This window comes from Phycodurus eques, chromosome 10 (assembly GCF_024500275.1).
Source record: "Phycodurus eques isolate BA_2022a chromosome 10, UOR_Pequ_1.1, whole genome shotgun sequence".
Lineage (NCBI taxonomy): Eukaryota > Metazoa > Chordata > Actinopteri > Syngnathiformes > Syngnathidae > Phycodurus > Phycodurus eques.
Genome location: NC_084534.1, coordinates 6,894,854 through 6,920,519, shown reverse-complemented (window position 1 = coordinate 6,920,519; position 25,666 = coordinate 6,894,854). Strand labels below are relative to the sequence as shown.

The 25,666-nt window shown below is 43.3% G+C and overlaps 1 protein-coding gene and 1 pseudogene across 6 annotated transcripts; one reads left to right on the top strand and one right to left on the bottom strand.

Annotated features, from left to right (window-relative positions):
• Nucleotides 1–1,601: 1,601 nt before the first annotated feature.
• hcfc1a (host cell factor C1a) lies at nucleotides 1,602–25,562 on the bottom strand. 6 transcript variants are annotated; one of them, XM_061687667.1, is made up of 28 exons: nucleotides 25,433–25,562; nucleotides 24,166–24,366; nucleotides 23,530–23,678; nucleotides 22,498–22,658; nucleotides 22,211–22,419; nucleotides 22,013–22,097; nucleotides 21,792–21,898; nucleotides 21,502–21,681; nucleotides 21,155–21,397; nucleotides 20,913–21,061; nucleotides 20,644–20,826; nucleotides 20,333–20,557; nucleotides 18,740–18,844; nucleotides 18,433–18,649; nucleotides 17,372–17,508; nucleotides 17,123–17,270; nucleotides 16,818–17,038; nucleotides 15,793–16,594; nucleotides 15,488–15,633; nucleotides 15,235–15,369; nucleotides 10,386–10,596; nucleotides 10,034–10,309; nucleotides 8,841–8,947; nucleotides 8,612–8,746; nucleotides 8,338–8,523; nucleotides 4,213–4,510; nucleotides 4,079–4,142; nucleotides 1,602–3,993 (listed from the first exon to the last, which is right to left on the bottom strand). In XM_061687667.1, exons 2-28 carry the CDS (start codon nucleotides 24,359–24,361, stop codon nucleotides 3,954–3,956), a joined length of 5,115 nt encoding a protein of 1,704 aa, XP_061543651.1. In that variant the 5' UTR covers nucleotides 24,362–24,366; nucleotides 25,433–25,562; the 3' UTR covers nucleotides 1,602–3,953. The 6 variants fall into 6 exon arrangements, with proteins under 6 accessions (XP_061543651.1, XP_061543645.1, XP_061543650.1 ...); XM_061687661.1 differs by having other exon boundaries at nucleotides 20,913–21,397; XM_061687666.1 differs by having other exon boundaries at nucleotides 15,488–15,630; nucleotides 20,913–21,397.
• LOC133409350 (5S ribosomal RNA) lies at nucleotides 17,790–17,909 on the top strand (annotated as a pseudogene).
• Nucleotides 25,563–25,666: the final 104 nt, after the last annotated feature.

Sequence of the window (25,666 nt, the reverse complement as noted above, 5' to 3'; positions counted from 1 at the left end):
ATCTGAGACCATGGTCCTCGGACGGAAAAGGGTGGAGTACCCTCTCCAGGTCAGGGATAAGATCCTTCTCCAAGTAGTTCAAGTATCTCGGGGTCTTGTTCACGAGTGAGGGAAGAATGGAACGCGAGATCGACAGGCGGATCAGTGCAGCGTCTGCAGTGATGCGGACTCTGTATCGGACCGTTGTGGTGAACAAGGAGCTAAGCCGAAAGGCGACGCTCTCAATTTAGCGGTCGATTTACGTTCCTACCCTCACCTATGGTCACGAGCTGTGGGTCGAAGCTCGGTCATCCGGGAGGAGCTCAGAGTAGAGCCGCCGCTCCTCCGCATTGAGAGGAGTCAGATGATGGCTCGGGCATCTGTTTAGGATGCCTCCCGTATGCCTCCCTGGTGAGGTGTTCCGGGCACGTCCCACCGGGAGGGGACCCGGGGGACGACCCAGGATACGCTGGAGAGACTAGTCTCTCAGCTTGCCTGGGGACGCCTCGGGATCCCCTCGGAAAACCTGGATGAAGTGGCTGGGGAGAGGGAAATTTGGGCGTCCCAGCTAAAGCTACTGCCCCCGCGACCTGACCTCGGATAAGCGGAAGACAATGGATGGATGGAGATTCAAAGTCAAAAGTTTACTTACAGTAAGATTTCTAAGATGTATTTAAGCAGTTTAGCGGGGGGGGGGGGGGGGGGGCAGATGATGATGTCATTTCTTTAGACGCTTCTGATATTTGGTCAACATTATCTTTCGGAGATGTCAGAGAATCGGCCTTCTGCTGACTTTGATCGCAAGAAAGAGAAATTGGCCGGATTGTGGGTATGTGTGTACCTCGCTTAGAGCAGTAAGGGCACGTGCCGATTTTTTGTTACTCATCATGTGTGGGTTCCTTCACATTTTTAAACATCGGTGAAGATGTTAAAATTCGGAAAGCGTCGACCTGGTTAGATTCACTTTCATGTGACCTTCGCCTTGATCTTACTGTGACCTTGATGAATTCCCTCCACAAGCATCTCCCATTTTGAACAGAGGTTGAATCGTACATTATCGTACATTGAACATAACCTAAAAATACCATCAAATGTAGGCTACAATTATACGCTTATTTCATTCTAATGAATTACATCAATTCATCCCAACACCTGGCACAGAAAGGAAGCTTTTGAGGACGTACCACAGATACTGCCCCCTGGTGACAAATTACGAAATGACCAAAAAGATGATACAATCATGGACTTCGTTTTAATTCTTGGATGGCAATTTATTTCCGTGCGTATCCCTTAAAATGTTCGTGTTAGACTTTCAGTTGTGATTACAGGGAGTTCTCGGTTTGCGGAGTTCTGCGACGTAACCTTTAACGTCAATTTCTCGGAGCGCGCCGTAGTCGTATTCGAGTCACCAAATAAGCTTTATTATGGGGTGGCTTCCAATAACAGCAAGAACACGTTTAGCTCCAATGTTAAACAAATAAAAAATAATTGGGTGTGCTGTGAATTGCTGTTAATTTCAACGTGAGCCACCACAAAAAAAACGGCCCCCAGTATGGTTGCAGTTGGTGAAGTTGTGGTCGCTGATTGGGGATGTGGGGGGTGGGGTGAAGACACCAAGCCCGGCTGTTTACCATGTTTATTTTTTGGATGATAAAAGATACATTACTCCCTACAGTACAAAAAAACACACATTTGAAAATACAAGACATTTCCAGGTAGCTTGCGACTCGTCGAGAGAAACTCGCAACGACTGCCAGTGGTGACAGAACCACTCGTGGAGGGGAAAGGTCAGACACATCTCGGCACTGCTGACGGTGACCTATCGAACAAGGGTGCAAAAAGAGTGACCCTGCAAACGGACTGAGGAAGGGAAGGACACACTTGAATACCACGTGGAGAGAGGAACAAACTTATTAAATGTTTTTTTTTTGTTGTTTTTCCTTGTAGAACCTTCAGCGTATGATCTAATTAATTTAAGGCATCACTACCAAAATACACTGCTTTTGCATGCATGTCTAGTTTTGTTCAACAGACACACTGACACGCACAAAAAATAAGAATGCATTTGAAGAGAAAGTTCAGCCAGACAAAGAAACTGAGCGAACCCACAAAAGGTAGATTAGATGAGAGACAACAGAGAGAGAACAGGCTGGCCAGTATCATCACAACAGAGATGCGCGGCCTTGGCGAAAACACACACTCCAGTACAAGTTGGTGCTGTACTGTCATGGGATTATGACTCCCACACGCAGAATCGGCATGATACAGGCAAATCAAAAACAATCAGGGAGACTATACATATCTTTGTATATAGATTTTTTTCTTTCATCGTAAATACACAAAAAGGCAATGAAGAGATGACCAATGTGAAAAAACAGCATCACAGGTAATTATATAAAAGGCCAACGTGACTTTGTTTTGTTTTATTCTTGCTCTATGAACGAACTAATTTACAAGTGAGTACACTGGCTATGTAAGCTCTTTTGCTCAAAGACAACCTCAATCGAAGTCACACAGGTTTGCACCTCGCAGCTGACTGGCATGCCATCTGCAGTTTGAAATACAGAGTCAAAGAAGGGGGGAAAAAAAAAATTAAAATTTATTAAATGGATTCACATACATCAATAGGATAGGGGAATATGCCTACTAATATAATTTGACATTCTACCCAAAAAAAAAAAATGAAGAGGTGAGAGACCACATTCATGAGAATAAAAAGCATAGGACAACTGAGTGGGATGTTAAGGGAGCGGGTATGAATCCCATGAAACCATGTTTGGCAAACAAAGCAAAAACAAGCATGGAGAACGTTGTAGTAAACAAAGTAAAATCTATCCCTGGGTCCACTTAAAGTTCCCTTCAGTCCTATAACCTCTGCAGTTCTACTTGAAACAAATACATACAAAAGTTTCGCTCTTTCATTACCATCTGTTAACAAGAACATACAACCAACTGAGTGACGACTTTTAAAAATATAGTGGCAACTTCAACATGGCCACCCATCTGCCCACAAACACAAACTATTGGGTGAGGGGAGGAACAACAGTTTAAAAAAAAAAAAAAAAAAAGTGATGTTTTTAAAAATGCACACATACACAGTCGGGGGAAAGCTTAAAAAAAATATATACAAAAATAAACTACACAAAAAGATCTGCGCCATTGCACGCTAATTTTTGGGGAAGATTTTGCAATGATTTGTGTGTGTGTGTGTGTGTGTGTGTGTGGGGTGCAAGTCTCAGTCGGAGCAAAGTTCAAGGTCAATTCTCTACAAATTATTTTATTTTGGGGGAGGGAGACCACATCCGGATGCCACCAGTCCTCATCTTGGGGTGAAAAGCACACAGTGATGACGTTACCAGGAGTCCCGTACCATCATGACTGTATGGACTCAGGTCTTGTTGATGCAATTTGGAGCAAAAAAGAAAGGAAAAAAATCATGTCCTCTCATTAAGGACAAGTGCTTTATTTGATTCCATACTGATTTCCGTTCATCTAATCTAATGCCTCCACAGCCTTGTTCCAACACTGTACATTTATGTAGTCTCTCGCTACATCCCCCACAAAAGATGACCCAGAAAAAAGTAACATAGCACCCAGGCTGGCTCCCACTTTGTGAAAGATGAAAATGGTTCTCTACTGTTAAACTACTGAAACAAGCCCCCCAAAAAGCAAACATTAAAATGGCGAAAAAGGATTCGATTCGACTGGAAAAGATAATGTGCTTCTAGGTTTATGCCACTCTACAAATATCATGGCCAACAGAACATGGACGAAAGAGGGTTTTATCTACAGAAACGACTCAGATTGACTATCATCTCGGCTTCATTCGGGTGTTGTGCCTCTGGTGTTGTCGTGTCTGAGACTTGAGGGTGGAGGAGGATGCTGTTCGGATGACATTGAGGATGAAGAGGTCTTCCTGATAAAAAGGACAGCAAATAGGAAAAGGACAAAGGGGGAGGGATCTCTGGGAAACCTCACTGGTCCGTCCTTGCTTTCTTTGGACCAGTAGTCTTACTGGAAGAGCACACAAAAGCAAAATAAGTACAGCATGTTTCAACGTTAAGTCTTGCCACCATGTCAGGCCAAATTAAGTACTTACGTATCAGGAGAGGTGCCTGGTCTTTTGGGTGCCGGTTTTGCAGAGGCACCATCTTTGCCAGATTCTATGAAGCATCATGTTCGTTACAACATTGTCTCACGTTGAAATATTAGTTTAAGAATTGTGCTTCTCACCCTGCAGCCATCGAACTTGAGTGGCAGGACCGTAGCCCTTCTCATTTCGGGCGGCGATGCGGAAGATGATGGCTGGCTTGGTGGTGTAGTCGATGTGGGCATTGGAGAGGCTGGAAGACTGCACCAGGCAAGAGGGGTTGGGCCCACAGTACACGCGCATAAATGCTAACTGGGCCGGGGTGGAGGCCTTGGCCTCGGCCGTCTGGTTGCTCTGGATGGCCAGGTACACGGAATACTCGATGATCTTCCCCGACGTCACACTGGGAGGCTCCCAGGTCAGGTGAGCGCCATCTGGGCTCTGTGTGACAGAACAGTTATAGTGTTATAGTTATGGTTGCTAAGGGGGGGGGACGACGACGACGACACAATTTCCATGAGACGTTAAGATGGGAAACTTTGGAAAGGTTTTCTAGTCTAGCATAAATATTAAGATTTGGTTTTGTCATAAGCAGACATCTGTGCAAAATAATACAATAAAACATGTCATTTCATGATAAAAGCTTGATAAAGTTCTACCTACGCTCAATCTGTTATTTCTCAGTATATACAACTATCAAGTTTTAAACATTCCATAAACTAAACAATCAATTCATACAGAACAAAGAAATTAAAATAAGTTAAATAATGCTCATCCCCAAGTACTAACAAGTGCAACCCCACCGTCCCAAATTACCAACAGTTCCATTCAAAATGTGGAAAGGAAAATATAAAAAGTCCAGATTGGTGAACCCATCCGTACTTGTAATGGAGAATTGCACAGTGCATGATGGGGATGTGGTTGATTTGCATTTGATTGAGGAATAGCAGTTATTCAACTCTACTCGCATGAAATCTGGTGTTTTTAGCTAGAATTACATTAAAAACAAATTTTCTCCAACTACATGATTTCTTATAGAGGTGCACCAATGAATCGAGAACTAATCGATTAATCGTTTAGTAAGGCCGGGCGATTCTGGAAAAATAAGATTTTTTAAATTGATATTTAAATCACGATTAATAAACATTATTCATTGATTTCTAAACTTATTAACTACTAAAACTCAACTCTTTAAATTTAACTTAAGAACCAGCAAATGAACTCATAACAAGTAAAATAATAATATATTAAAAAATAAAAATAAAAACAGTCATGGCTAAAAACATTGGCCCACCTGGGGTGACTGTCTGGTCTATTCTACAAAATGTGTCAACAACCAAAAAAAAACACCCCTCTCAATATGCTGGCATTTAGCGAATGGAAATAACATTGGTAAACCTAATTGACCCAAAACAGGAACATTTTAGTCGGATTTCATGTCAGACAGTCAGGGGGAAAAAAAGCATTTGTCTTTTTTAGGCTTTACACGATCAGGATTTTTGGGGCCGATCATCGAGATTTAAAAAAACGATAACCGATCACAAGATGGAGCAATGCGTCTATTTAAATGACTTGTTCATTTCCTGTGTATACTTGTGTACTGTATACTGAGTATCTTCAAAAGTATTCTCTAGTCCAGTGATTCCCAACCAGTGTGCCATGGGAAATGATCAAATTTGACTTGTAGACCAAATTTGTCTTGTAGTCTGATCAACGCATTTTGTGTTGTCTGTCCCACACTGCCGACATGTTTTTTTTGAGAACGTACCACAAGGCAAAAAATAAACTAGCTTTTGGATTTCAAATATACTGTAGACGATTGCAACGCGGAGTAAATCTCTTTTGCGGAGCCGATCTATGACGTCATGGATCGGATCAGCGAATTATGACAAAGCCAATCAGCATAAAATGCCAATTATCGGCCGATACGGATCAAGCTGATCAGATCGGGGTAAAGTCCAGTCTTTTTATACAAAGCCACAAAAGACTATCTGCTGTTCCTGCTTTGAGTTACTTGGCCTCTTAGAGTGATCCATGCATTGAGCTACTCATTTCTGTAAGCTAAAAAACAAGTAGTTGAGGAAAGTCGCAATAATAAAACCAACTGTTTTTTTAACAGATTAGGAAGAATATATTCCTGTGAGTATTGTTACACTGTCTGTCTGTCTGTTACTATGGCGTTGTGTGAATATTGGTTATTTTAAGTTAAATCCCTCCCATGATTTAATGCTAATATTAACTAGCCTGCGGCACGGTGGACGACTGGTTAGAGCGTCAGCCTCACAGTTCTGAGGACTCGGGTTCAATCCCTGGCCCCGCCTGTGTGGAGTATGCATGTTCTTCCCGTGCCTGCGTGGGTTTTCTCCGGGCACATCCCAAAAACATGCATTAATTGGAGACTCTAAATTGCCCGTAGGCGTGACTGTGAGTGCGAATGGTTGTTTGTTTCTATGTGCCCTGCGATTGGCTGGCAACCAGTTCAGGGTGTACCCCGCCTCCTGCCCGATGACAGCTGGGATAGGCTCCAGCACGCCCGCGACCCTAGTGAGGAGAAGCGGCTCAGAAAATGGATGGATATTAACTCGCCTGTCAACAGGTTTTTCCATTGACTGTTGGCATAAGCTGGTAATGTCTAACACGATGTCTTGTATTTAAATATAGAATGTGTGCAATTCGTTTTGTTGTGTGTTTGGTTTTACAGTAAATTCAAACTAGGGTGGTCAAACAGCTTAAAGCACCCTCAGGGAGCACAAAAGAACATGAGTCACACGCTTGCTACAAGAAACACAGGGTGCGTTTTCAACGCAGAAACTTGCATACACAACCCACGCCACGGCACAATCATTTTTCTTTGATTATAACGTTTTTCTGTTTCTGAGAAGCCAAAATCGGACTCCTGATTAAATTTCAATTAATCACCCAGCTCTTCATTTAGAGTTCTTGTTTAAAGTTCCCATGCCATATTTTTTTTTTCATATACTTTTATCGGGTTTGGAAGATAATTTTGGGTTTTCAAGCTATTCTAGTTGGTCTTTTATGCTTGGCGATTGAAACGGCCGGATTCCTTATTAATATTTGATATGTAAATCAACTTTGCTCTAATTCAATTGCTCTTATTCTTAATTTAAATATGGGAACCAGCTTTGCTCTGCTTGGTCCTTGGCGATATCACGGTGGATTGTGGCGGCCAGGCGATTATAGTGACATTGCATTTGGATCCTTTGATTTCTTACTATAATTGTGGCGCACAATTCACCAAGCGTTGGCTTGTTGGCCCACTGAGCTGAAAGGGGACGTGGGTGAAAATTGAAAGAGGGGTGGGGAATTTTTAGGTTATGCTTGTCATCCGCTCCCATTAATTTGAACTGAGCCTGCGTGCAACATTCATCGCTGGCGACAATGAATGCAAGCTTTGCTTTTTCATCCACAGTTACATTAAAAAGGATAAATATAGTTCAGGATTGTTATAAAACACAAAATGTATACTTATAGACTGTATTTGTATGGTTGAGACTCGCTCGCTTTGACACTCAGAAATGCCGTTCAGCTAAGTTGAGTGGGAGGGTACCAACCACAATGTGTGGAGGTACTTAAATATTAATTGATAAACTACGTCACGACGACGGCGATTTCAAATCCACCCATTTTGCCGTTTATTGCCTTTTGCATTCAATCGACAAACTGCATAGATGTCAAACTTAAACTATGTCACAGAATAATTTTTGCTCTGTTATGCATAAAACTACAAAAAAAATTGATTTTGATGGCATGGGACCTTTAACTTAAAATTCTCTGATTTCAGCCTCTCAAAGACTCTATTTCAGTAGTCCTCCATGAGAGCAAACTGATTATCTTTGTGTTTAATCAAAAGACATTTGCAGACATCTGCTTTTACTTTGGAAAACAATGTCCAACATTTGTGTGTATTTTCTGTCAGAAATTACGGAACAAAACAGTAACTGAATCAATCAATTTATGGCTGCACATTTTCTGCAGTCAATTTGAAATAATTTCCTGTTTTTCAATAAAGGGATGGATTTTGCTTTAATTCAATTACGTGACGAAAATAATCGACAGATTACTCTTAAAATAATCTTGAGCAACCTTGATTTTTTTAAAGTCCTAATTTAAACCAATATGTTCCCATCCCTGTTTTTTTCACCTCATAAATTCCCATGAAAAGTTACCAACTGAAAATTCCAGGAATTTTGCAACCCTCGTCTATTTGGGCCAAAATCCCACGGGCTCAGCTTTACTTGTGACTTTACCTTGCTGATTTTGATGGCGCATGGTGCGCCGGGGAATCCAGGCAGGCAAGTCTTAAAAGCGGATATCTCTGAGAACGCCCCACGGCCACAAGCATTGATTCCAGCTACACGAAACTTGTACGCTGTCCCAGGCTGAAGCTCCATTTTCTTCATCTGGCCGTAGTCTGGAATAACGCCAGAGTCATCCTAATGGATACAAGACGGATACAACAAAAGTGAACAAGTACTTCACAAGAAACTGAAGTATAAAAAGGAGGTCTCAGAGGATATTTACATCTCCTTGTGAATCATCTGCTGGCACATAGAAGTGAGTGACAACCATATTTGTCACTTTGACAATCCCGACATCAAACCACTGATTCTCTTTCTTTACAGCAGGCTTCACAGGGGTTGGCTGAGGGGCTTGTTTCTAGACACCAACAAAGTGATACACATTCTGTCAACGGACACTCCAGATTCCATTCTCCAAGAAAAGTCAACAAGGCTGTTCTGCCAAAACTCACCTCTCCCTCAATGCCATTGGCTACTTCAGCTAGCGCAGCTGCCGCTTGCAGCTTGGCGGGACTGGCCACTGATACAACCGGTGCAAATGTACTCGACGGAGCCAGTGCTGTGTGGATAGGAAGTGGCGAGACAGGAAACATTAATCCAGTTGTTTTCAACAAAACATCCAGTGGGGTTGGGGGGGGTAGAAAAAGCGCTCCATATTAAACAGATGAAAACGGTCAATTAACCATGCCATTTTACATGATCTCTCATAACGAAAAGCACGTTTCCGGATACCAAGTCAGATCCAGTTGTTCAGTACTGGGCTCATACACTTTTTTTAACCAACAGTTTTCCATGACTTTCCCCAAAACTTTCCCCTTAATTTCCAAGACCAAAAAAATTTACACATTTAAGTCAGACCACAGAAAATAATTGAAATGCACACACGCGTCAACCATATCGGCCGCAGAGGAGTGCCCCCAAAATTCAGAGCCAATCAATGTATTAGTGTTTTTTCGTATTTGATCCATCCCACAATCTAATGTGTATGTCCATTTGTTTCGACTTCAATTGTCTGTTAAGACATTCGTCGAACAGCACAACATATGCAGTTTGTTGTGACACTTCTTTAAGTAGCAGCTTCTTAAAATACGGAGCAGGCCCGTATGTGCACACGTGACTGCACTCTCTCACCACTCGCAAAATTACTCGCAATCTGGCTGTCGGGAAACATTAGCTTGAAAGGACGATTCATGTTCAATTTCAATTACTTTTCCAGGTTTTTCATGAACGTGCGAACCCTTTCAGTAAATATATGACGTTTTACGGTAATACTTTATATTTTTTTACGTCACTGCGGGTAAAAAGCCAAGCGTGGAGGCTCTCTGATGACAAAATGCCAAGTGTAGTCAATGGCGGAACGATAAGGCAAACGGCCTCTCGAATATTCACACACACCTTTATTCTCACCCGTTTGTGTTATTAGAATATAGCTACAGCCGTCAGCGCAATATGCTTTTGCCTGGACAATTGTGAAATGTAATTTGTGGTTCAATTAAATATTTAACGTCATTTCACAATAAGAACACCAGGGGCAGCAGTTTTTCCATTGCAGCAAGTTGGTAGGTGTGTGAGGGTCAGTCACCGACAGTAATTCATTTCCGATTGTCCAGTTGGATCGCGTGGCTCAGTGTGCAGGGGGCCTTACTCTCAGCAGTGGTACGTGGCAGCAGGGAGGCCACTGCACTTGTTACTGCGGCAGCCATCTCGCTGTGTCCGTTGCTCTCCACAGAGGGGTCGTTGAGGCTGTCAGCAGGAGCGAGGCCCTCAGTGGGCATGCTTGTGTCTACAGCACCTTGCTGAGCGGCAGCCTGGGCCTCCTGAAGTTGCTGCTGTTGCTGGACCAGTGCTGCGAGCTCCTGCTGTGTCAACATGATGGGGATGGTGGTGGTTTGCTGCCCCTCCCCGGCTGCATCACTTTCATCTGCACAAAAATAATTTGTTTCGGTACCTTTTGGACAGGCACAACATTTGTGGCCTTTGAAAAATGAAAAACTCACTCATTACAGCTTGCTGGGCAGCCTGGAGGACTGCTTGGATGGCCAAGGCCTGAGCTTCTTCAGTAGCTGCTGCCTGAGCAGCGGCCTCTGCTGCAGCTGTGACAGCCAGCTCCTCGTCTGACAGCCCCGTTACCATCAGTGTGGCCCCCTGGCCCTCAGACATGAGCTCCGATGGCAGGTTCAAGGCTGTGGCTGTGGCTACTGCATCTCCCTGACCAAAACATGACAGTGTCAGTAAAGATCCAGGACTGGTGTGACAAGATTTCAAACTCAAACTACATTAACTTTTCCCCTTTAACTAATTCAGTGCCAAAAACCTATAAATACATTTACTAAAACCCATCTAACGTTGACTAAAACCCATCTGTTAAGTGGCACAGATGTATTAATACATTTTGCACGTTTTGTCATGGCATCAGGTACAAGGCTTTGTGCAGCTCCATTGTAAATAAGCCACAGCAAGGATTATACCATGGTGAACCAATACTAGATGGCAGCAGTGCCTTTGATCAGAGCTCTGTAAACATGGTCAGAAGAAGAAAATATCCGGAGAGGGGGTGTGGCGTGATGGTGGAGTGGTGTAGAAGGAGAGTGTGGTTGAGAGAAGGTGGAAATTGCAAAAAAAAAATAATAATAATTTAAAAAAAAAATACACGTCACGTTTGTCAAATGACGATGGCAAACGTGGGCGGATGACAGGGATGAGGCTTCGAAGCGGAACCGTGTGTAACGACGGTAGTGTCGAGCAATGGTGGCGGTGAGAATGCAACCCGCTCAAAGTCCACTTCGCCTTAGGCTTCGTCTGCCGATGACTATTCGGACTACAGCCCTGAGCCTGAAGCAGATTAGTCCGTCAAGTTCAACTGGGAGCAGCAGGGCATCCTCCCCTTAAATCCCCAGAAAGTCACGGAAGTGGCAAGAACTAGCTAACTTCCATAGCCTGAGCAATTACTTCTTTTACCCTCCATCATGCACAATATGTACACCAGTTTGTCCCACGATATTATACATGTACAGATAATACATACTGTAGATATGGACAAAAACATGACGTGGAGCTTCGATAGCTAGATAAACTTGATATTTTAGTTATAGATAGCAGTGCACAAAAAAAAATACAAAATACATAGTGCGATCAGTTTTTCTAAAATACCACTGTTTACAGTCTTACCAAAACTGGGCTTTATCTTGTCAAATCAATCGACACTGGATACACTCGTTACTATGGCAACGACAACAACAATAGATCGCGCAAATTTATAGTGTGGGGGGAAAATAAAATAAGGCAAACCGTGTGGTGGTCATCACCGATGCTCGGGAGAGGACGTTCATTCACAGATTGCTTGAGGTATGTTCACATACTTTTAATTAGGCTTTACACGATCAGGATTTTTGGGGCCGATCACCGATCAGCAAGTTTAAAAAAAATAAAAAAAAAAGATAACCGATCACATGACTTTTTCATTTATTGTATGTACTGTATACTGTATCCATCCATTTTCTGTACAGCCTATCCTCAAGGGTTGCGGGCGTGCTGGAGCCTGTCCCAGCTCAAATTGATTCTCTACCATTTTAGACAAAAGTTAAAACACCAATGACCTCTAGGGGGGTATTTCAAGGATTGGCCACTGACATAAATTCAGGTCAAATCCACATTACAACATGACAGAAATAATGGGTGCCAATTTAATGTAATTAAATTACTTTATTGCATTTAAATTACTTTAATAAATACTGTTAATGACATGCTTACTCTAACTTTCTCACTGTCCCAGCTATTTGGACGGATGTTGTCCAGAGTTTGGCCGTTTCACTCCACCCCTCTTCCATCACGCTGCGTTGCTTGAACGCGGCATGCTCCTCCTCGTGTACATTCTTCAGGTGCTCGATCGAATTTATTGTGTTGAAGCACTTAGATGACATTCCCCACGACATACTTCAGTTGTGCACAGACTGCAAATAACTTACGTGTCGTTTGTCCGAGACACCGCAAAAATAGTCCCACACACAAAAATAGCACTAAAAGTTGTATGTAAACATGCCGGCGTTCTTACATTTCAGTGTGTGCAAAGTAATTTAATTAGAATAAAGTAATTTAATTACACAAAGTTAGCACTCATTATTTCTGTCATGTTGTAATGTTGGTTTCACCTGACTGAAAACTTAAACTTATGTCAGTGGCCAATCCTTGAATTCCCCCTCGAGGTCAATGTTTTACCTTTTGTCTAAAATGCTCGAGAATACTTTTGAATATACTCAGTATACACTACACAAGTATATACAGTAAATGAACAAGTCATTTAAAGAGACACACTGCTCCATCTTGTGATCGGATATCGTTTTTTTTAAACTTGCTGATCGGCCCCGAAAATCCTGCTTGTGTAAAGCCTAATTTTTATGGTAATTGTTTATTTTTTATCATTTAAAGGAGGTGCATCAAGCAGTGGTGGGGGTTCTCATGGCTGGTCGTCTGCTGACGGGGAACTAACAAAGATCAAATTCACGGCGACTCCTGGGCACCGCTGCAAAGTTGGATTCTGACCAGCCAGCACACTTCCTGGAGTGGTTGCTTACAATGGAGCTGCTTCAATATATTGTGAATGAAACAAACCACTTCGCTGTGGATTTTCTTGAAGCACAAACCAGCAGTCTGCCACACAGCAGTGGAAACGGGTCGAAGTCGCTCACAGTCCAACAGGTCGAAATATTTTGGGACTCTACTAACCAATCCTTGCAATGTAGTGGTCTGTTGATGAAACGTATGCCACGCAGTATTTTGGCAATACTATGGCAAGGAACCGCTACCAAATTATATGGCGGTTCCTACATTTGAACACAAATGCATCACATGAGGCTTCTGATAGAAAGCATAGAGTCCGACCAGTGCTTGACTACTTGGTGGACAAGTTCAAGACATTGTACCAGCCTGAAGAAAACGTATGCATTGATAAAGGAATGATGAAGTAGCGGGGATGCCTGTTCTTCCGGGTATACAACCCGCAAAAATCCATCAAGTACGGAATAAAATCGTACATGTGGGACTCGAAGGCGGGATATTGCTTCAACATGCTGCCGTACACAGGGGAATCCTGTACGCTCTCCAGTGTTGTTTTTGTGCTCCTTGACCGCCTCGCAGGACATGGCTACACTCTGTTCATTGACAATTTGTATAATTCAGTTGACCTGTATGAGTGTCTACTTGATAAACTAAAATTTGCGGGACGCTGAGGAAGAACAGAGGGGAACCTCAGCCCATAAAAGCGGCAACAAAAACACACTTTGGAGGCAAGGTAATGGTTGCATGGCAGGACAAACACATTGTGAAAAGGTAACAACCTGCCACCACAATATAATGAACAGAGTGGACGTGTGGAAAAAAGGACAGAGAAAGAAGCCAGAGTTTTTCATAGAGTACAACCCGCACATGAATGGAGTGGATAAACTCGATCAGAACATTGCTTATTATCCATTCATTCGAAGGTCACCAAACTGGCCGGAGAATTTTGCGACCTCTCTTTTTCAGATTAGCATTTTCAACGCCTATGTCCTATATAGAACCAAACACCCAAATAAATCTCTATCCTTCCTGCAGTTTATAATAGAGGTAGAAAAGTCCTGGACCACAACTCGACATGAGGGTGCTGACGTCTTGAAACGCCAAACTCTGTTGTATAGTAGGAAATCACTGTTTAGATATTTGCTGTAACTTACCTAGGTTCTACTGCTGTTTACTAACGAACGGTAAAAGGTAGAAATGTACTTTTTTTCTGATGAAAGAAGACAGTTTAGTATTTCTTTTGGTAGGTTCCATGTTTATATATCTATAGAACAATCCGTCAAAATCGTCAAAAATGCCACTGAGGGGGCTGCAGTTTCTGAAAACGGCTGGTACTGAATGAGTTAATTTGGGCCAGACGATCCACCTATGAGTTAATTTGGGCCAGACGATCCACCTACAGCTATAAAAAGATCCTGTCCCGTTTTGCTTTGTTTAGTGCACAAGAAGAGGTGAGAGTTGTGGCAGGACAACTTGTGGCTGCTTCACCATGACAACGCACCTGCTCACAATGCAGAGTATCCGACAGTTTATTGAACATTGCCGTAGTACCACGTTGCGCCACAACATGTTGGATGGTACTGAAGGGTCTACTGGCAGAGATTCAGTGTAATTGGAGCAAGAAGAGACGGAAAACACCCCCAACATACTCCAGTAATAAGCATCGTTCCCACAGTATTTGTGTATCCCGTTTGTATGTGTTGCTGCTCCATTCGTGTTAAAGTAGCAGTTGTTTAAAGGTTTCAAACTGCAACATCCATGCTAATTTCCATTAGCCCGTCAATATGGCATTTTGCATTATGTTAGCATTAAGCTAGTAGTTGGCTTGGTTGATGGTTAGTGTTTAAGTATACGTTACCAGCTCTTTTGTTTTGTGCTTTAGTTTTACAGTTAAACCTAACAGGCACTGACAAATAGCCTAAAACAAGCACATATCGCCTCTTATTCAGATAACTGCGAACGAGTCCTTGCTCTGTTTCCTCAGTGATGGTATACGACAGTCTCCCACTTCACAGCGAGTGTGGAAATAGGAGTTAATAAACGTTCCAAAAAGTGTGTTACAATAAGTCTAAATGTGTTTTAAGTGAGTGGGAGTGGTGAAACTATAAAAGTGTTTTTAAACGGTCTCTCTATATCGCAAAATATTACCCATCATGGGCGAGTCTGGAACATATCCATCACAATAAATGATTCTCTATAGAGCAGGTGGCTGTGATAATTCACAAAAACAACGCATCGCTGATTGAACTTCAGATAGTAGCACAGCACAAGTGTAGTGACATGATAGTTTACTTCTGCCTGAGTTTCCATAGGAGTGGCTCCCTCCTCTGCAGGTACAGCTTCTGCTGATGCAGCCGCTTCAGTCTGCATGGGTTCTTCTGTGGAGCTGGCTGCAGTGCTCCCCCCCTCTGTGATTGATGAGATCGACTGGAGGAAAATAGAAACAAAAATACTCAATGGCAAAAATCTAAGTGACTTCACTTTATCATTGACAGTCAGCCTGAGACGGTTGCTCTTTGTGCCATAAACAGACAGTTATTCTTACAGGTACGGATGGCCCAGGGGCAGGCGTGGACTGAGTGACAGTAGTGATGGCTCTGCCCTGGGTGGTGGTGGTAACAGCTGCTGCAGTGGAAGAGGCCTCTTCAGTGCTGCTGGTGGCTTCAGTTACATCATCTGTCTGCTGAGCTGCTGATAGATGGCCAAACACACAAATTATATTTGCAGTCAAAACAAAAGCAAATAATGTGAATAATCTTTTCATTTCTCTAAATGACAGCCAAATTCTAATTAAATACATTCATCGACGTGGTGGAAAAGCTGGTGTTGATGTTGACACAGTCTTAGTACCTGTGCCTTCTCCTGCCTCAAAACTGCTGGTCGCAGTGGTGGCTGTGTTGGTGGTCCCAGTCTCGTGTGTTTCGCAAGGTGGGTTGGAGCAAACTCTTTGAACGGCACCAGTTGCTGAGCTGGTCTGGTCCCCTCCCATGTTGGAGGTGGCCGTCGATGGCGTGTTAGTTGTCCCGGTCTCGTGGGTTTCACAAGGTGCGTTGGAGCAAACCCTCTGCACCGTGCCAGTCTGACCTTCACTCAAGTTGGAGGACGCCTGCGTGGATGTGTTGGTGGTACCGGTCACGTGAGTCTCACAGGGGGGATTGGAGCACACCTGCTGGACTCCTCCCATGCTAGCTGATGCTGTGGTTGCCGTGTTGGTTGTCCCCGTTTCATGGGTCTCACATGGCGGGTTGGAGCACACACGAAGCGCAGGCATATTTGATGATGCCATCGTAGCTGTGTTGGTGGTTCCTGTTTCGTGGGTCTCACAAGGAGGATTTGAGCAGACCTGTCCTGCTCCAATTGTAGCTGTGGTGGTGGTTCTGGTTTCGCAGGGTAAATTGGAGCAAACTTGCCCTGCGCCGATGGGGGCAGACGATGTTGTGGCTGTATTAGTAGTTCCTGTATCGTGTGTCTCACACGGCGGGTTAGAGCAGACCAAAGTTACGGTCCCGGACCCATCTCCAGCAGCTCCAGCCTCAGAGGAGCTGGGCTGTTCAGAGGTGGGTGAAGCCAGGATCGACACTGGTAGATCCTGCACTGGTTGTGCTTCTACACCGCTGGGAGTTGTGATTAGAGTGACCTGGGTGGGCTGGTTCTGGGGTGGGGAAGCAAAGAAGAAGCATTTTTAAATAGATCTGTTTAAAAAACAACAACAACAAACAAAAAAAACTCTTTAATTGCAGCCCATTTCTATTTACAGAAATGAAACAAACCAAGCATTTTATGCAATCATTATAGGCTGAGATAACAGTAGCCAATTGTATTGTACAACAACTGAACTGATCTCCCACTGGCACAAGTAAAAAGCAGAATTTCACCTGCACTGTGATGCTGGACGAGGGCAGTGTGGTTGCAGACGTGAGGGTAGTCTGGGCAGCAGACACAGTTATCGCAGGCGAACTGATGACCTGACTGGACAGTGTAGCAATGGTCCCCAATGTGGTGATGGGAGTAACCAGAGATGCATTAGCAGTGTCCACAGTTCCACCTGCTAGGCTTGTGGAGACTGTACCAGTGACAGTGCCGAGAGAGGTGACACCTAAAAAAGTGACAACAAAAGAAAGTGTGATTTGTGATGGAGTGGCTGTACCAAACAATTTTAAATGACTAGTTATTTTCATACCAGTTGTTCCCTTGACAACCAGGGTTGTGACAGTGGGTTTAACAGCAGATACTGTCACTGGCGTAACAAGTCGAACACCGCCAACTGTGCTCATGGGTACAGTGCGCAAAATAGTCCCTGGCTGCCCTGGGGCACCCTTCAAAACAACCTACAGACAGAAGATTTGGGGTTAATCTTATTATACATAAACCCTACATGGTCCACAGCAAAACAAAATACCAGGTCAATGTATTATGTTGATCTGTGTACCTGTGTCAATCCCTGTTGGCCAGCTGCAGTTCCGAGCTTGGGCACTGCAGTGATAATTTTGCCAGGCGTTCCAGTGGTCATCACCTTAGTTGTAAGGATTGTTATGGGCGTTTTCATTCCTGTGCTACTTGTCACACCTACAGGACCAACAATACAGATGCATTACATAAACTTCTAAGACTTATTTTGGTTGTATTCGCTGCAAAATGTAATAACTTTTCAGCCGAATACTTTTGCAAGCCTTTACCAAAAGGTAGTTGTCAATATGCATGTGCAAATAATGACACTAAACTGGTAGACATTTTAAAAGAAGGAACAGCACAAGGTAAAATAATTGTAACTCCCTTTATGGCAGGCAAAGAACTGAATAAGCGAAATAAGCCTGGTACCCACACAGAAAATTTTATTGAGTTGTTTAAGTGTTGTCCCATACTACCCTGGGAATGCCCGATCTTGTCCGATCTCGGAAGCTAAGCAGTGTCGGTCCTGGTTAGTACTTGGATGGGAGACCACCTAGGAATACCAGGTGCCGGGGTTGAGCAGTAGGCCAATCACCTGCTCCGGTAAAAAACTATGGATTACAGAAACCGCAATTGTGGGCGGCACGGTGAAAGAATGGTTAGCACATCTGCCTCACATTTTAGAGGACTGGGGTTCAAATCCCAGCCTCGCCTGTGTGGAGTTTGCATGTTCTCCCTGTGCCTGCGTGAGTTTTCTCCGGGTGCTCCGGTTTCCTTCCACATCCCAAAAACATGCGTGGTTGGTTGATTGAAGACTCTAAATTGCCCACAGGTATGAATGTGAGTGCAAATGGTTGTTTGTTTATGTGTACCCTGCAATTGACTGGCAACCAGTTCGGGGTGTACCCCACCTCTCGCTCAGTCAGCTGGGATAGGCTCCAGCACGCCCGCGACCCTAGTGAGGATGAGCGGTACAGAAAATCGATGACTGTTTAAGTGTTTTTAGATGAGATGAGCATAATCAACTTCAGTGTTGTGCACTTAATTGTAAATATTCTGGTGTTAGTGTAATTGAAGGCAACAAAGTTAGATAATTCAGACCTGTTGCTCCAGGTTGGGTCATGATGGCTGACATCGGGATGGTTTTAATAATAGTGGGGCCCTGTTTAGCGGCATTTGAAGAGACACCACTGATATTAAGGATTGTGGGCTTGTTTCCGGCGCCTCCAGCCTGGGAGGTGGTGATGATTGTTGCAGGTTTTCCATCCGCAGAGGTCACCAGCTTCAGAATGGTGCCGGCTGGCAGGGGACCCTTTGTCTGGGGAGCGAAAGGGAAACTTTTATGCAAATTATCTGGAGAGACAGCTTGTACCTGTATGAGGGCTTCTTTGCACTACATATATTCTACCTGAATTATTTGGGTGAGAGGGTTCGTGGAAGCTTGGCCCGTGACAGCTGATGTCTGCACTGGTTTGGTTTGAACCACAGACATCATCTTGCCAAGGTTGGAGATCTGCCGACATGAGAGAGAGAGAGAGATGAAATGATTTCATCTTAACTGAGTGATTGTCATGACGATAAATAAATTAACTAACTAAACACATCTCCTTCCCCCAATGCTCACGGAACATTGTTTTCATGTGACAAGGCAAAATATACTTACACGATCAAGAATTATGGGGCCAATCACCGAGTTTAAAAAAAAAAAAACGATAACCAATCACCGATCAGATCACAAGATGGACCAATGTCTCTATTTAAATGACTCTCTGTACTGCATAATGAGTATCTTCTCTAGTCCAGTGATTCCCAACCAGTGTGCCGTGGTACATTAGTCTGCCATGAGCAATCTTTAGGCGTGCTGTGGGAAATTATAAAATTTTACTTAACTCCTCAAAAGAATTATTCATTTACAAGAAATAATAATAATAGACAGAAGAAATAAATGCTCTTCTATTGGATGGCAGGAAGTATATACAGTAATTACTGTGCATCTACTTTTTGTGACATTTTTGTTTGTTTGTGTGCTGTGAGATTTTCCAATTGTAAAATATGTGCCTTTGCTCCATAAAGGTTGGAAATCACTGCTCCAGTCAGGTGATGTATTCTAATCAGGTATGTTAAACCAACATTACAACATGACAGAAATAATGGGAGCTAACTTACTGTAGTTAAATTACTTTATTGTAATTAAATTACTTTACACACACCGAAACTTGAGAGCATGATTCAACAGAACGGCAGCATGTTAACGCACAACTGTTAGTGCTAGCACTAGCTTGCTAGACTACATTACATTTTGTTGCCTGCTTGCGAGCGGTATTGTATTAAAAGTGTGTGACCATACCTCAAGCAAGCCTTAAATGAACTTAATCTCCTGAGCACCGTTGACTACCAGCACAAATTTTTTTCCCCATTTTGTTTTATAACACACGCGTCGCGATGTCATCGCCATGGTAAGGAGTGTATCTGGTCACGTTTGCGTTGACAAGATAAAGCCCAGTGATCGTAAAAGACGGGATGCGGTGCTATCGGAATACAAGATTTTATTGCAGTAGTATGACATAGTGCAATCGTGAAAGACCACATTTGTAGTCTGATCCACAAATTACATGTTGTCTGTCTCAGATGTGTTGTCTGTCCCACATCGCCGACATGCTATTTTTTTTTTTTTAAATGACTTTATTGGTTGTCAGATATTTACAGTACTTCATCAAAAGACACGCGACAAGGCTAAAAAGAAACTAGCTTTTGATTTCAAATATACTGTACACGATGGCGACTCGGAGTACATGTCTTTTGCAGAGCCGATCAATTATGTCATTGATTGGCTCGGCGAATTATGACAAAGCCGATCAGCATAAAATGCTAATTCTAATACCTTTGTGTGTAAAACAATATTTAGAAAGCATGTGATCTCCCACAAGCATATGCAACAGTTAATTACTGAAAAATTACTACTTGTACCCATTCGCAGTTGTGAAGAATCAGATTTTCTTACCAGCGTGCCACCACTACCCATGGTGAGGGGACTCTTGACCAAAGCGATAGTCTTGGTAACTCCTCCCATCACAGTGGTTACCACCTGGGCCTGCTGAGCCACAGTGACTGCACCAGACTTGTGCACAGTGATGATTGGCCTGGTGGTAGTGCTGGGCGAGGACGTGCCTGCTGTGCCCACCTGCGCTGCAGCAGTTTTTAGCATGCGTGTGGCAGGGTTGCTGACCTGTACGCACAAAATTATTTGAACACCTTGCTCGAGACCGCTAGAAGTACACTTTTAGAAATTATTTGTTTCCTCTTGATATGTACCATGACTGGGGAAGCAACTTTCACTGTAGTTGTGCCAGGGGAAACAGCTACTGTTTTGAGAATTGTGGCACCTGCAGGAACATTGAGGACTGTTCCAGCAGAGGACGGCGGAATCTTCTGTGTTGCTGCAGCTGCAGCGGCTAATGCTGCCATGCCACTCATCTGCGGGCTACTACCAATAGGCTGGAATCAAGAGGAAGTTGAAGACAATTCGTTATTTGACCGTATGATTGTCATAAATGCAACCTGATCTGCACATTTGTTCATACCGAGCCTTGGGTGACCTGGGCAGGCATAACCATTCTGACACCAGGAGGAAGGGATGTCACAGTCACAGGCGATTTCCCAGGGTGGCTTGGGCGGACTGTGACAACAGATGCCCCTGTGGCAGATTGCTGAGTAGCAACCTTCAACACAGCTGTAAAAATTGATAAAGATGTAATAAGCCTTTTTGCACAAAACAACAATAGAGCTTGCCTTGGGTGCAAAATAGAGGAAACATCAGTAATACCAGCTTGTGACAGGGTCTGTGGTGAGGGGGCTGCAGCAGCCGGAACGGGACTCTTTGGAGAGTTCACGGGTTGCGAGGGGATCGCACTCATGGCTGGCGAGGCTACAGCTGGAGTTGCAGGGATGTCATATTTCTGCAGCTGCAATAAATATGTGTCCGCAGTGGAAACTGCTCCCCAGCTCACTTCCAGGGAGTTTGTATTGGCACGGACCAACTGCACTCGAGCAGGGGCATGTGGCCGCTCTGGTGGTGAAGAGAAAAACAAACCACCAAAAACAAAACCATGAACCTCAACACTTAAACTGATGGCAAGATGATGAAAATAAGAAAACTTAACACACACATACCAGTTTCCAGGTACCAGAGGTCTTTACAACAGACTTGGTTGTTCCATGCTTTACGGTAGCCATCACGACCACTCCAAACATACAGTCTGGAATTGATAGACACAGCACAATGACCAGCACGGGCCCGGGGAATGTTGTCTTCAAGGGTGTCCATCAACACTGTCTCCCAGCACATGGTATCTAAAGGGGGAATAAATAAATAAATTAATTAATTTAAAAAATCAAATCAGCACTCTTGCTTCCAATTTACATGTATTTTTTAATAGAAATATAAATGCAGTAAAACCTACCAAGATTTAAACAGGCCAGGGTGTTTGTGCACTTCCACTCTTTCTCATGTGTGGCCACTTTGACATCATCCATTACCAAAGGAACCCATCCGCCAAAAACATACATCCTGTACATTAAATGCAATCACAATGAGATGTTTGGCAACACAGCATGTCAGGCTGCCAACTCGAAACTAAATCAACAGAAACCACAAAGTAGGAAGGTGCAGTAGTTGCCTCACTTATTTGTGATGGTAGTGGCAGAGTGTAGACTCCTAGGAAGTGGTGCTGTGCCGCTCACTGATGGTTTGTTCCATGTTAAGGTATCTGGAGATAACAGAAAGGTAGTTAAGCCAACATTAAACAATTGCAATAACCCAAAGGGCTGCCATCTACTGTCCAAGTATAATTCATTTCATGAACAGGTTATATAAACCTACCAATGTCAAGAGTCCACAGATCTCCAAGACGACATCCACTCATTCCCCCATAAATTATCAGTCGAGATTTTCTACTTGTCTTTTCTGTGTAGACCACTGCGGTGTGGCTCTCACGAGGAGGAGGCAGGACTCCATACGTGATTGGAATATCCCATGCGACAACGCTGGACCCAGCACGAAGCTCGAGTATGTACAAATCATTCAGGTATCTGAGGAAAATGACCCACGCATTAATCCTGGTCATTTTACACACGAACACGTGATATCAAACACACTGAAAACACTACCTGGGAATGTTGTTTTTCGGATCCTCACTGTCATTGGCGAGTCCGCCAAACAAGTAGCATTTGTTTCCCACCAGGGAAAAACTGTGACCAAGACGCGGACAGGGAGGGGGGCCATTTTTGGGATTTTTTGCTTTTAACTTTTTCCATTCCCATCGGCTGGCCTAAAACAGAGATCAAGGTAAAAAATTATATTGATGGCAACAAGTTGACTTCAACTCAATTTCCAGTCTCTTAAATTTATATAACCCATTGTATGAGATTGGGATATAACTTTATTCACAATCAGAACGCCAGCCATTGAACAAATGGCTGGCCTAACTTCATTTTTTTTAAATGAAGTTAAGCTTTCTGCAGGCATAATAAACCCTGAAGTTGATTAGGTACAGAGAGCTTCTACCAAGGTTTCAAATTAAATTTGACCACTTAAAGCACAGTTTTGTGACATTGATCGACAAGAATTAAGGCCTTTTCACACTGCACTGAGCATAGCACAGCGCGCTGTCGACAAACCCATGCTACGAGGCCATGAGGATGGAACACCATGACGTGTCGCGATGCGCAAGGTGGGTGTTTGCCATGATGCGCCCTTGGGAGCGGTGTTGCGGTGACGTCAGAAGGTGCATCCAATAGGAGAGAGGCTGGCGGAATGATTTCAGAGTACTAACAGCAATAAACCAGCCAGTGGGAAAAGCCTCCTTTTTGGCTGCTACAAAAGCACCTTCAAATATGGACAAGCTTGCATCGGGGAGCTGTCGTCCTTGCGGAACGCTACTCGGTGAGAACCAAGGAAACCAAGTGCCATGTGAGAAGGCCTTTTCTCAGCATCACGGTCATTGATTATACTTTGTTACACTACAAGGTAGTTACTAAGGGAGCTAAATAGAAGTTAAAATGTAACCCGTGAGTTAGAAAGACACGTCTGTGCATTTTAATTTATTAAAACAAACAAAAAACATTCAAAAATACATTTTTAAAAAGTTGTAAAATGTGTCCAGCCATTCATTAAGTGGGCACATTGAAGGGAAAACCTACCTGTAATTCATAGAGATCATTGCTGTACTTTCCATATTCCACCATACCACCAAATACCAGCAATCTTGTGCCATCACAGACAAAACCATAAGCAGCACATCCGGGTGGAATGTCACCACGGACAGCAGGGATAAACCACTGGTTTGTTGCTAGAAATTAAAAACAAACCACATTACATTAAAACATTTAACTGCAGTATTAGCAAGGACATTTCAGTCACTAAGATTATGATCATACAAATCAAATTGTTGTTTTAATTAAAATTTCCATGAATACCTTTTATTTTTAACAAAATAAACAACATAATCAAGGAGATAGAGTACATGTTTCAACAACTGTTACTCATTTTTGCAAGATCGCGAAACGAGAAACATCCATTTTATTTTAGCCCGCCTTTTTTAAATTAACAATGTGGACCCTTGTCCAGCAGAGGGAGGTCATGTACTGACATTTGAATCTGTTTAGGCCTGCTGCGGCCTGTACTGATGTGTATCGAGCTGTACATAATCTATCCTTTACGAAAGTTTTCATGCTTCCTACGCGTACTTTATTAGTGATGAATATGTTAAAAAAGTAGGGTTCATAGTGTGACACCATGTTCAAGGAGTAAAGTTATAAGAGCAAATTTAAATTTACCAGTATTGTAGACATGTAATTCATCCACTATCCCTTCATTTCCACCGCCAAACACAACCATCAGTTCCTTTATCGCCACGGCTCTGTGTCCATGTCTGGGCCGGGGAACAGGACCCGACCATCCGAGGACCCGTTTCCACCGCGGTTGCAGAACCGACGCCGAGGTCCCAGTCACCGCGGTGCCAGGGACAGACATGACTTCTGTCAAAATAAATAAACAAAGAAAATACGGGAACTTGCGTGTGCTGAAGCACCGACTATGCAGGAAATTTTGAACGGAAAAAAACAAAACTTGATAATTAGGCAACTTTTCACAGTGGTTAACTTATTCGGTGCGCCTGAGTCTAGCTTTGTCGTAAACTCTTCCCAAAAACTGATGCCAAAATGACAGCATCGGATCACTTCCACAGATGAATATTTTGTCCGACAACAACACTGTATATATGGATCAATAACGTCAATTATCCGCGGTTGTTTCGAACCATTGAATTCAAACCATGGAAGTCGCCATCTTGTAGCCAAACAAGCCCCCGCTAACGATATTGCCAGTCTGAAAAATGGCGGAAGCGAATAAGACGCGACCACTGACTACATTAACAAACAAACGTAACAAATTGCAGTCAATCGCAACAAATGGCGGACGACCACACACAGGGACATGTAGCGATACAACTCGCGTGTAAATCACGGATGAAACTCACGCGGAGCAGTCGGCTTTTTTTCATGCCTCTGTGGGAGTCGCCATATTGTAGCTGGTCAACTTAGCACTATCTGGAGCGCTTCCGACGCATTTACTAACAACGGAACATACCATTCAAGTTCGAACAACAAAAAGTATAGCAATAACCCGGTGTCTTAATTCACATATTACTCTACATTGTGCAGTAAAACACAAATTTCCACATTTGTTAGGAGAAGTTCGCTTGCAATAGCGGCTAGCGGCTCAAATCCAAAGTGTTAGCTTGATTGGCTTGCATCTGTCAAAGCGTCGCAATTTCTTACAATTAAATGCAGTCTATTTTCGCGCTATTCTAATATGCAGACATTACCTTACATAAACAAAGTTGCAACAACAGTCTTGTAATGTAGCTAAGCCTAGTCGAAGTGCATGAACATATTGTTATTATGCTTCACGCCGTCAGTGGAAGCAGCCATGTTTTCACCATCGGCCTACTTGCACTGCTCCCACAAGAAAAATGGCCGGACGGTTTGTCACAACAAAACACTACTACCGTAAAACCGCCAACTCACTGCAATATTTACCTACCTAATTCGATGCAGTATTTGCAAAAGCACTGACGGGTGGTCTAATCTTGTTGTAATAATTCCGATTCATTCGATTTGCGAAGAAATATGTCCTCTCATGCCTGCCTGGAAGCTGCCATCTTCTTGACAACCAGAGGCGGAGGAAAATGGAGACGGTTGGCGTCACCCAAAGCAAACATGGCGACCGAGAACAACTTGGTGACTATGGTGGCTACAAATTAACAAACTCTTTCTA

Excerpts from the sequence above, each read along its gene's own strand:
- hcfc1a (XM_061687661.1), bottom strand. The coding sequence starts at position 24,361 with ATGTCTGTCCCTGGCACCGCGGTGACTGGGACCTCGGCGTCGGTTCTG. Across the intron at positions 20,558-20,643 it reads AAGTTGCTTCCCCAGTCATG|GTCAGCAACCCTGCCACACG; the intron begins GTACATATCAAG and ends TTGTGCGTACAG. Across the intron at positions 16,595-16,817 it reads CGTCCAGCATCACAGTGCAG|AACCAGCCCACCCAGGTCAC; the intron begins GTGAAATTCTGC and ends TCCCCACCCCAG.